At 41.9% G+C, this 12,133-nt stretch overlaps 1 protein-coding gene across 3 annotated transcripts in view; it reads left to right on the top strand.

The window, feature by feature from the left end:
* Positions 1–5,933: 5,933 nt before the first annotated feature.
* bmp1a (bone morphogenetic protein 1a) overlaps positions 5,934–12,133 on the top strand; it is a 148,906-nt gene continuing 142,706 nt past the window's right edge. For 2 of the 3 annotated variants that reach the window (XR_009817510.1, XM_061981771.1), the window contains exon 1: positions 5,934–6,173. Coding sequence is in view for 2 of the 3 variants with exons in the window: in XM_061981771.1 (XP_061837755.1) it covers positions 5,990–6,173 (184 nt within the window). In the remaining variant the exon portion in view is untranslated. The remainder of the gene's footprint in view (positions 6,174–12,133) is intronic. The other variant, XM_061981772.1, reaches the window with a different exon arrangement.

Here is a 12,133-nt window from a genome sequence, read left to right as displayed (position 1 = left end):
AGCACAAGGCAGCAAACAATGCAAGTGATATATCGTATTCTGCCTGTAAACAGTATCAGTCACGTTGATGATAACATCAGGGCCGGCCCGTGACATAGGCCGTATAGGCAAATGCTAAGGGCGCCGTCCATCAGGGGGCGCCACGCCAGTGCCACAAATGTTGGAGAAAAGAAAAAAAAAAAAAAAAAGTTGGTACTCCATCCATCCATCCATCAATTCTCTACCGCTTATTCCCTTTGGGGTCGCGGGGGGCGCTGGAGCCTATCTCAGCTACAATCGGGCGGAAGGCGGTGTACACCCTGGACAAGTCGCCACCTCATCGCAGGGCCAACACAGATAGTCAGACAACATTCACACTCACATTCACACACTAGGGCCAATTTAGTGTTGCCAATCAACTTATCCCCAGGTGCATGTCTTTGGAGGTGGGAGGAAGCCGCGCAGTCACGGGGAGAACATGCAAACTCCACACAGAAAGATCCCGAGCCCGGGATTGAACCCAAGACTACTCAGGACCTTCGTATTGGGAGGCAGATGCACTAACCCCTCTGCCACCGTGAAGCTTTCTAAATACAAAAAATTATCCCACGTTAATTAAAATGTAAAGTAAAGCCTATGTAATAGAAATATTATTTGTTACAACATTACGCTGGGCCATCTACCACATCTACCGCTGCTGCCTCCACTTCAGCAGCACAACCCACCAGTGATGTAGCAGCATCAAGCGGTCTTCCTGTTGCCTCTACCTCAGCAGCACAACCCACCAGTTTTGCAGCAGCAAAACATACAGCCATCTTTTCACTTGATGAGAGATTTCAGAGCCTTGGAGAGGTGAATGGCAAGTTTGGAGTATTCCTCAATTTCCACAACTTACAAAAAGAAGAGCTGCTACAGCCCTGAGTACTACTCTGACCCATGACAGCCAGCTGGACATTAATGGCACAGAACTGGTGGGGCGGTATAGCTCGGTTGGTAGAGTGGCCGTGCCATCAACTTGAGGGTTGCAGGTTCGATCCCCGCTTCCGCCATCCTAGTCACTGCCGTTGTGTCCTTGGGCAAGACACTTTACCCACCTGCTCCCAGTGCCACCCACACTGGTTTAAATGTAACTTAGATATTGGGTTTTCACTATGTAAAGCGCTTTGAGTCACTAGAGAAAAGCGCTATATAAATATAATTCACTTCACTTCACTTCAACTGGCAATGGAAATGCAGAATTTCCCACCATTGCCATCAAAGAACATGACAAACATGGAACTCTTGACCTTCCTGCATGAGAAGAAGCTGGCAGAAATTTACCCCAACATGTGGGTTGCTCTGAAAATCTCTATTAAAAAGCACAAATAGAGAACTCTGTAGGATCCCCTTTTTTTGTAATATAGTTGTTAAAGTCATACTGGTTTGATATCTTGTTTTGTGCAGTGCCTTATTTATATTGTATTTTTAATTTATTTTATGCAACTTGTTGACATGTTTTATTTTCTGTTTATGTATGTAAAAAATGTTGTATTTCATATATTCATTTTTTATTTTTTGTATTCATTTATTTATTCATATATTTTTTTTATCTTGTTAACTATTCTGATTGTTAATTTGCTTTCTTTAAGTAAAAAAAAAAAAGGTCAAAGACAAAGCTATTCGGTTTCTTGTGAGTATATACACTTCACTGCCAAATGTGGGGGGGGGCGCCACCTAAAATCTTGCCTAGGGCGCCAGATTGGTTAGGGCCGGGCCTGGATAACATGTCATATTTTCAACAATAACTACCACTAATTTTTTGCAGATTTCATGAGAGACGACAACTTCGGGGCCGATCCAGAACCTTATCTTTTTGAACCAATGACCTAACAGTTTTCAGCAATTTTTTATTATTACTTCAACGATTTTCAAAGTCCTCAAGCTCCAGCAGCTTGAGGAAAATAAAGTAATGTATATTTTAAAATTTTCCCATCATCCACAATCCTTACGTGAGACAAGAATATTCCCTTTTTTGTGCATTGTAAATGGTAAAAAAACTGCTAACACAAAGTGGCTAACAATGCAGGTGATGGAAATTCGCTTATAGCGCCTATAATGTTGCTCAAAAAGGTTCATTATGTCTTCTTATTCATATACTTTTCACATTTTCTCCTAATCAGACAATATTTTAAAAATTCCATCTAATTTATAATTAGATTACATTTGTACGTAAAAATTCCATCTTAATATATAATTAAATGGAATTTTTATTTAAAAATGACATCTAATATACCGAAAATATTGTCTGATTACGAGAAAATCGGAAAACCTCTAATGTTCTTTCTAAAATGTCCTGCCATGTTTTATATGCACGTTGAAACAGGCACGTTTTTAATGTCAATGTAATATTTACACTATTTAGTCATTTTAAACATTACTGTAACTTCTTTCCTGGACACATTGATGTGACACAGCGCCTAGCAACACTACTTATGTCAACAACAACAACATTATTTCATCATGGCGGACTTCATGAGAGACGACAACTTTAGGACAAATGAAGATCAGAACCGTATTTTTTAAACCAATAATAATCCATCCATCCATCCATCTTCTACCGCTTATTCCCTTTGGGGTCGCGGACAACTTTTATTATTACTTAAACGACTTTCAAAGGCGGCGACACCAGAAGACTTCTGGGGAGCCCCAGCAGCTTGAGAAAAATAAAGAAAAGCCGTTTAGGAAGTTTGACCGTAATCCACAAACCTTATGTGAGTGAAATGAATTACATTTATACAGCGCTTTTTCTCACTTAAGTGACTCAAAGCGCTTTACATAGTGAAACCCAATATCTAAGTTACATTTAAACCAGTGTGGGTGGCACTGGGAGCAGGTGGGTAAAGTGTCTTGCCCAAGGACACAACGGCAGTGACTAGGATGGCGGAAGCGGGGATCGAACCTGCAACCCTCAAGTTGCTGGAACGGCCGCTCTACCAACCGAGCTATACCGCCCCCGAGTCAAGAATCTTTCCCTTTTCTGTGCATTCTAAATGGTAAAAAACTGCTAGCACAAGGCGGCTCACAATGCAGGTGATATTCGCTGATAGTGCCTATGATGTTGCTCAAAAAGGTTCATTGACATTATTGACATTATTCCCCGTCGTCTCCTAACAGTCGGACGTGCCCTAAACACCTCCCCTCCCCAGGGAGGCGTCCAGACACTATGGAGAAGACTGGTTCCAGAGACCTTTGTGTGTTGAAGTGAGACGGACTAGGACTACTGGGAACTAATCCACCTCACGCTCCAGCTAAGGCTCTACTTTGAGAATCTATATAAGAATTCAGTGAAAAATATTTGTTGCTTCAAAACTCACTTCCTGTAAATTTAGACTGAACCAATCCATCCTGTTTCAGAACCAGCAGAGTTTTGAAGCAACACATTTTTTTTACACTGAATTTTCAAACATTGTTTTAACAAACTGACTTTTAAAATGTCAGCAGAAGTTCATGTAAACACAAATCAGTTCACAAAATTCAAACAAATTAACCTTCAAAAAAGCAGAGCAGTGTGTAATTTTCGTAATGACCAGCAGGGGGCGCCAAACATGAGCAGAGCCATGGTCAAGTCTGTTGTGTCTGCGCTCGGAAACAACAATAAAATGGTCAGAATTGGGGTTTTTCCCCCACAAACTTACCGTGTAAAAAATGTTTCCTTAGATGTCGTCTAAAATAAGTCCTGAATATGTCGTGGTTGGAAACGTTCGCGACTTAAGCTTGGAGCTAAATGTAGTCGCATTTAAGCTTGCTAAAGAAGTTCATGTTGGTAACAACAATGTCGGATTCTCTCTTTAAAAGAAGGCTAAAAATAAATAAATAAAAAGGTGTCTTTTCGCCGCCCCCGTGGAGCTCGCTAACCTCGCGCTCCAGCTAAGGCTCCACTTTGAGAATCTATAAAAAAAATTCAGTGAAAAATATTTGTTGCTTCAAAACTCACTTCCTGTAAATTTAGACTGAACCAATCCATCTTGTTTCAGAACCAGCTGAGTTTTGAAGCAATACTTTTTTTTACACTGAATTTCCAAACACTGTTTTGACAAACTGACAGCATAATTTCATGTAAAAACATTAATAAAAATCACGAAGGTCCTGAGTAGTCTTGGGTTCAATCCCGGGCTCGGGATCTTTCTGTGTGGAGTTTGCATGTCCTCCCCGTGACTGCGTGGGTTCCCTCCGGGTACTCCGGCTTCCTCCCACTTCCAAAGACATGCACCTGGGGATAAGTTGATTGGCAACACTAAATTGGCCCTAGTGTGTGAATGTGAGTGTGAATGTTGTCTGTCTATCTGTGTTGGCCCTGCGATGAGGTGGCGACTTGTCCAGGGTGTACACCGCCTTCCGCCCGATTGTAGCTGAGATAGGCTCCAGCGCCCCCCGCGACCCCAAAGGGAATAAGCGGTAGAAAATGGATGGATGGACAGTTCACACAATTCAAACAAATACAGTGGTGGTCAAAAGTGTACATCCACTTGTAAAGAACATAATGTCATGGCTGTCTTGAGTTTCCAATCATTTCTACAACTCTTATTTTTTGTGATAGAGTGATTGGAGCACATTCCTTTACCGCTTTTGACGTGTGTTTGGGGTCATTGTCCTGTTGGAACAACCACAGAATTTTCCTCCAGAAGGTCTTATCTTTGTCCATGTGATGTCAGATGAAACAAAAATGGAGCTGTTTGGCCACAATACCCAGCAATATGTTCGGAGGAGAAAAGGTGAGGCCTTTAATCCCAGGAACATCATTCCTACTGTCAAGCGTGGTGGTGGTAGTATTATGATCTGGGCCTGTTTTGCTGCCAATAGAACTGGTGCTTTAAATGGGACAATAAAAAAGGAGGATTACCTCCAAATTCTTCAGGACAACTTAAAATCATCAGGCCGGAGTTTGGGTCTTGGGCGCAGTTGGGTGTTCCAACAGGACAATGACTGCAAACACACCTCAAAAGTGGTCAAGGAATGGCTAAATCAGGCTACAATGAAGGTTTTGGAATGGCCTTCCCAAAGTCGTGTGGACAATGCTGAAGAAACAAGTCCATGTCAGCAAACCAACACATTTAGCTGAACTGCACCAATTTTGTTAAGAGGAGTGGTCAAAAATTCAAGCAGGAGCTTGCCAGAAGCTTGTGGGTGGCTACCAAAAGCGCCTTATTGCAGTGAAACTTGCCAAGGGACATGTAAGCAAATATTAACATTGCTGTATGTATACTTTTGACCCAGCAGATTTGCTCACATTTTCAGTAGACCCATAATAAATTCATAAAAGAAGCAAACTTCATGAATGTTTTTTGTGACCAACAAGTATGTGCTCCAATCACTCTATCACAAAAAAATAAGAATTGTAGAAATGATTGGAAACTCAAGACAGCCATGACATTATGTTCTTTACAAGTGGATGTACACTTTTGACCACCACTGTACATTGAGCGTCCAAAAAGCAGAGCAGTGTAGTCCTCGTGATGACCAGCAGGTGGCGCCAAACAGCCTTTTATGAGCAGAGTGGTCAAGTCTTGTGTTTGCGCTTGGAAACAACAACAAATGGTCAGAATTGGTGTTTCTCCGCAAACTCGCCGCGTAAAAAAATGTTTCCTTAAACGTCGTCTAAAACGTGTAAATGTTTGGGAATGTTTGCGACTTCAGCGCGGAGCTAAAAGTGCTCTTATTAAGCCAGCTAGATAAGTTGATGTCGCTAACAACAATGTCGGATCCTCTCTTTAAAAGAAGACTAAAAATAAAACAAAGTGTCTTTTCGCCGCCCCCCCATGGAGCGAGCTTGCCGCCGGAGCATGGAAGTTTCCCCGGCAGTGGCCTGGAGCTCCAGCTGGAGGAACACAACTCACTCCCCCTCCACAGTCACCGGAGAGAGGTCCGCCCTCCGGAGGATCTCCTTTCCCCCTAAAACCTCCCATTTCTCTCTCTCTCTCTCTCTCCCCGCGCCTCTCTTCCTGCCCGCGGCCCCGCTCTGCCTGCACCTTTTATGCCTGGCGTCTGGCCGTCTCCCCCCCACTCAACCATGGATCTCACGGCGAGATGTTGGCTTCTGCTGCCCTGCGTCGGAGCGATACTGGCCATCGATTTGGAGGCGATCGATCCGGGCTACTTGGTGGCGGAGCCCGCGGCCACGGCGGATGTTATCGACTATAAGGATCCCTGCAAGGCTGGTGAGTGGAGATCTTTTGTGTGTGTGCGTGGAATGAAATGTTTGTACGTGGACGTGCAAACGTGCCACGACTGTGTTTGTTTGGGTGACAGGGCTGCAGGCTCCAAGGGATATTGCGTGACTCTGCGTGTGCTTGGGGGGAAACACTCAAAAGTTTCAGCTTGGTTAAAAAAAAGAAAAGTGCATTTATTCCAGCGAGTTGATTGAAAAATGTCTGCTGCCTGAGTGGATGTGAACACATTGACACTTTTTGTCTTGTTGTCCTCTGATGTTTGTCTGCCATCTGCCAAATCACCTTTGTTGTTATTTTCCATCTGCGTGCTGCAAGTATTCATGAGAGTGACCATTTCTCATCTGGCAGCTGCTTAAAAACACTACTTGGGACCCCCCCAAAAAGTGTTGCAGCTTTGTATAAACCAGTGGTTCTCTACCCCCCTCCCCCCCAAGGGACACAAACATGTTTCAAGTCCCCCCCTGAAGTTAGTATTTATGTTTGTATTTGTGTGTGTCAAGATAGTTCTTAGCTAACATTAAAGGTGCTATTGCCTCTCACGCCCCCCCAGGGGACAAACATTTTTTTCACGCCCTCCTGAAGTTAGTATTTGTTTGTATTTGTGTGTGTCAAGATAGTTCTTAGCTAACATTAAAGGTGCTATTGCCTCTCACGCCCCCCTGAAATTAGTATTTATTTTTGTATCAGTGTGTCAAGATAGTTCTTAGCTAACCCTAAAGGTGCTATTGCCTTTCACGCCCCCCTGAAGTTAGTATTTATGTTTGTTTTTATGTCTTTCAAGATAGTTCTTAGCTAACATTAAAAGTGCTATTGCGTCTCACACCCCCCTGAAGTGATTATTTATGTTTGTATTTGTGTGTGTGTCAAGATAGTTCTTAGCTAACATTAAAGGTGCTATTGCCTCTCACGCCCCCCCAGGGGACAAACATTTTTTCACGCCCCCCTGAAGTTAGTATTTATTTTTGTATTTGTGTGTGTCAAGATAGTTCTTAGCTAACATTAAAGGTGCTATTGCCTCTCATGCCCCCCCAGGGGACAAACAATTTTTTCACGCCCCCCTGAAGTTAGTATTTATTTTTGTATTTGTGTGTGTCAAGATAGTTCTTAGCTAACATTAAAGGTGCTATTGCCTCTCACGTTCCCCCCCATTGGACAAAAACATTTTTCACGCCCCCCTGAAGTTAGTATTTAAATTTGTATCTGTGTGTCAAGATAGTTCTTAGCTAACCCTAAAGGTGCTATTGCCTTTCACGCCCCCCTGAAGTTAGTATTTATGTTTGTTTTTATGTCTTTCAAGATAGTTCTTAGCTAACATTAAAAGTGCTATTGCGTCTCACGCCCCCCTGAAGTGATTATTTATGTTTGTATTTGTGTGTGTGTCAAGATAGTTCTTAGCTAACATTAAAGGTGCTATTGCCTCTCATGCCCCCCCAGGGGACAAACAATTTTTTCACGCCCCCCTGAAGTTAGTATTTATTTTTGTATTTGTGTGTGTCAAGATAGTTCTTAGCTAACATTAAAGGTGCTATTGCCTCTCACGTTCCCCCCCATTGGACAAAAACATTTTTCACGCCCCCCTGAAGTTAGTATTTAAATTTGTATCTGTGTGTCAAGATAGTTCTTAGCTAACCCTAAAGGTGCTATTGCCTTTCACGCCCCCCTGAAGTTAGTATTTATGTTTGTTTTTATGTCTTTCAAGATAGTTCTTAGCTAACATTAAAAGTGCTATTGCGTCTCACGCCCCCCTGAAGTTAGTATTTATGTTTGTTTTTATGTCTTTCAAGATAGTTCTTAGCTAACATTAAAGGTGCTATTGTCTCTCACGCCCCCCCAGGGGACAAACATTTTTTCACGCCCCCCTGAAGTTAGTATTTATTTTTGTATTTGTGTGTGTCAAGATAGTTCTTAGCTAACATTAAAGGTGCTATTGCCTCTCACGCCCCCCCAGGGGACAAACAATTTTTTCACAGCCCCCTGAAGTTAGTATTTATGTTTGTATTTGTGTGTGTCAAAATAGTTCTTAGCTAACCCTAAAGGTGCTATTGCCTTTCACGCCCCCCTGAAGTTAGTATTTATGTTTGTTTTTATGTCTTTCAAGATAGTTCTTAGCTAACATTAAAAGTGCTATTGCGTCTCACGCCCCCCTGAAGTGATTATTTATGTTTGTATTTGTGTGTGTGTCAAGATAGTTCTTAGCTAACATTAAAGGTGCTATTGTCTCTCACGCCCCCCCAGGGGACAAACATTTTTTCACGCCCCCCTGAAGTTAGTATTTATTTTTGTATTTGTGTGTGTCAAGATAGTTCTTAGCTAACATTAAAGGTGCTATTGCCTCTCACGCCCCCCCAGGGGACAAACAATTTTTTCACAGCCCCCTGAAGTTAGTATTTATGTTTGTATTTGTGTGTGTCAAGATAGTTCTTAGCTAACATTAAAGGTGCTATTGCCTCTCATGCCCCCCCAGGGGACAAACAATTTTTTCACGCCCCCCTGAAGTTAGTATTTATTTTTGTATTTGTGTGTGTCAAGATAGTTCTTAGCTAACATTAAAGGTGCTATTGCCTCTGACGTTCCCCCCCATTAGACAAAAACATTTTTCACGCCCCCCTGAAGTTAGTATTTAAATTTGTATCTGTGTGTCAAGATAGTTCTTAGCTAACCCTAAAGGTGCTATTGCCTCTCACGCCCCGCTGATGTTAGTATTTATGTTTGTAGTTGTGTGTGTTTAAATAGTTTTTTGGCTTTTTGGCTAACCTTAAAGGTGCTATTGCCTCTCACGCCCCCCTGAAGTTAGTATTTATGTTTGTATTTATGTGTTTCAAGATAGTTCTTAGCTAACATTAAAAGTGCTATTGCCTCTCACGCCCCCTGAAGTTATTATTTATGTTTGTATTTGTGTGTGTCAAGATGGTTCTTAGCTAACATTAAAGGTGCTATTGCCTCTCACGCCCCCCCAGGGGACAAACATTTTTTTCACGCCCCCCTGAAGTTAGTATTTATGTTTGTATTTGTGTGTGTCAAGACAGTTCTTAGCTAACATTAAAGGTGCTATTGCCTCTCACTCCCCCCAGGGGACAAACAATTTTTTCACGCCCCCCTGAAGTTAGTATTTATTATTGTATTTGTGTGTGTCAAGATAGTTCTTAGCTAACATTGAAGGTGCTATTGCCTCTCACGCCCCCTCAAGGGACAAACCATTTTTTCATGCCTCCCTGAAGTTAGTATTTGTTTGTATTTGTGTGTGTCAAGATAGTTTTTAGCTAACCTTAAAGGTGCTATTGCCTCTCACGCCCCCCTGAAGTTTGTATTTATGTGTTTCAAGATAGTTCTTAGCTAACATTAAAAGTGTTATTGCCTCTCACACCCCCTGAAGTAATTATGTATGTTTGTATTTGTGTGTCAAGATAGTTCTTAGCTAACATTAAAAGTGCTATTGCCTCTCACGCCCCCTTGAAGTTAGTATTTATTTTTGTATCTGTGTGTCAAGATAGTTCTTAGCTAACCCTAAAGGTGCTATTGCCTCTCGCTCCCCCCTGAAGTTAGTATTTATGTTTGTAGTTGTGTGTGTTTAAATAGTTTTTTGGCTAACCTTAAAGGTGCGTTTGCCTCTCACGCCCTGCTGAAATTAGTATTTATGTTTGTATTTATGTGTTTCAAGATAGTTCTTAGCTAACATTAAAAGTGCTATTGCCTCTCACGCCCCCCTGAAGTTATTATTTATGTTCGTATTTGTGTGTGTCAAGATAGTTATTAGCTAACATTAAAGGTGCTATTGCCTCTCACGCCCCCTGAAGTTAGTATTTATGTGTGTATTTGTGTGTGTCAAGATAGTTATTAGCTAACATTAAAGATGCTATTGCCTCTCACACCCCCCTGAAGTTATCCATCCTTCCATCCATTTTCTACCGCTTGTCGCTTTTGGGGTCGCGGGGGGTGCTGGAGCCTATCTCAGCTGCATTCGGGCGGAAGGCGGGGTACACCCTGGACAAGTCGCCACCTCATCACAGGGCCCCCTGAAGTTAGTATTTATGTTTGTATTTGTGTGTGTCAAGATAGTTCTTAGCTAACATTAAAGGTGCTATTGCCTCTCATGCCCCCCTGAAGTTAGTATTTTAGTGTGTATTGTGTATTTCTTTCCCCAGACTCTCTGGGGGGTGCCCCACTATTTAGAAAGCACTTCATTAGAGAGGCTCACAGTTATAATTTTCTAGGGTACAGAATATTTTCACGCCCCCCCTTGATTTATTTGTCAATCTGTACGTGTGCAGATAGATTCTTCATCCCCACACGTATCTCCTTTATATCAACACATGCAAGGTTGGCTGCAGAGCCAGTGAAGACACTACTTCCTGTTATTGTTGGATGTTGTCCAGTGTATACAGTCCTGGTCAAAAGTGGACATCCACTTGTAAAGAACATAATGTCATGGCTGTCTTGAGTTTCCAATCATTTCTACAACTCTTATTTTTTTGTGATAGAGTGATTGGAGCACATACACTATATTGCCAAAAGTATTTGGCCACCTGCCTTGACTCATATATGAACTTGAAGTGCCATGCCATTCATTTACAAGACCCAACCTCCGGGCTGATGATTTTAGGTTGTTCTGAAAAATTTGGAGGTAATCCTCCATTTTCATTGTCCCATTTAAAGCACCAGTTCCATTGGCAGCAAAACAGGCCCAGAGCATAATACTACCACCACCATGCTTGACGGTAGGTATGGTGTTCCTGGGATTAAAGGCCTCACCTTTTCTCCTCCAAACATATTGCTGGGTATTGTGGCCAAACAGCTCCATATTTGTTTCATCTGACCAAAGAACTTTCCTCCAGAAGGTCTTATATTGAGCTGTTTGGCCACAATACCCAGCAATATGTTTGGAGGAGAAAAGGTGAGGCCTTTAATCCCAGGAACACCAATTCTACCGTCAAGCATGGTGGTGGTAGAACTTTCCTCCAGAAGGTCTTATCTTTGTCCATGTGATGTCAGGCTAGAATGAAGGTTTTAGAATGGCCTTCCCAAAGTCCTGACTTAAACGTGATGATGCTGATGAAACGAGTCCATGTCAGAAAACCAACACATTAAGTGAACTGCACCAATTTTGTGGTCAAAAATTCAAGCAGAAGCTTGTGGATGGCTACCAAAAGCACCTTATTGCAGTGAAACTTGCCAAGGGACATGTAAGCAAATATTAACATTGCTGTACGTATACTTTTGACCCAGCAGATTTGCTCACATTTTCAGTAGACCCATAATAAATTCATAAAAGAAGCAAACTTCATGAATGTTTTTTGTGACCAACAAGTATGTGCTCCAATCACTCTATCACAAAAAAAATATGAGTTGTAGAAATGATTGGAAACTCAAGACAGCCATGACATTATGTTCTTTACAAGTGTATGTCAACTTTTGACCACCACTGTATGTCCAGCATGTCCTCAAGTAGTTGTGTATATGTCCAGCATGTCCTCAAATAGTTGTGTACATGTCCAGCATGTCCTCAAATAGTTGTGTATATGTCCACCATGTCCTCAAGTAGTTGTGTACCGTATTTTCCGCACTATAAGGCGCACCGGATTATTAGCCGCACCTTCAATGAATGGCATATTTCATAACTTTGTCCACCAATAAGCCGCCCCGGACTATAAGCCGCGCCTACGCTGCGCTAAAGGGAATGTCAAAAAAACAGTCAGATAGGTCAGTCAAACTTTAATAATATATTAAAAACCAGCGTTCTAACAACTCTGTTCACTCCCAAAATGTACGCAAATGTGCAATCACAAACATAGTAAAATTCAAAATAGTGCAGAGCAATAGCAACATAATGTTGCTCGAACGTTAATGTCACAACACACAAAATAAACATAGCGCTCACTTTCTGAAGTTATTCTTCATTCGTAAATCCTTCGTCTTCGGTGTCCGAAGTGAAAAGTTGGGCAAATTTACGA

The sequence above is a fragment of the Nerophis lumbriciformis genome, linkage group LG24 (assembly GCF_033978685.3).
Source record: "Nerophis lumbriciformis linkage group LG24, RoL_Nlum_v2.1, whole genome shotgun sequence".
Lineage (NCBI taxonomy): Eukaryota > Metazoa > Chordata > Actinopteri > Syngnathiformes > Syngnathidae > Nerophis > Nerophis lumbriciformis.
The sequence above is the reverse complement of the archived record's forward strand: the minus strand, read 5'-3'. Positions and strand labels throughout refer to the sequence as shown.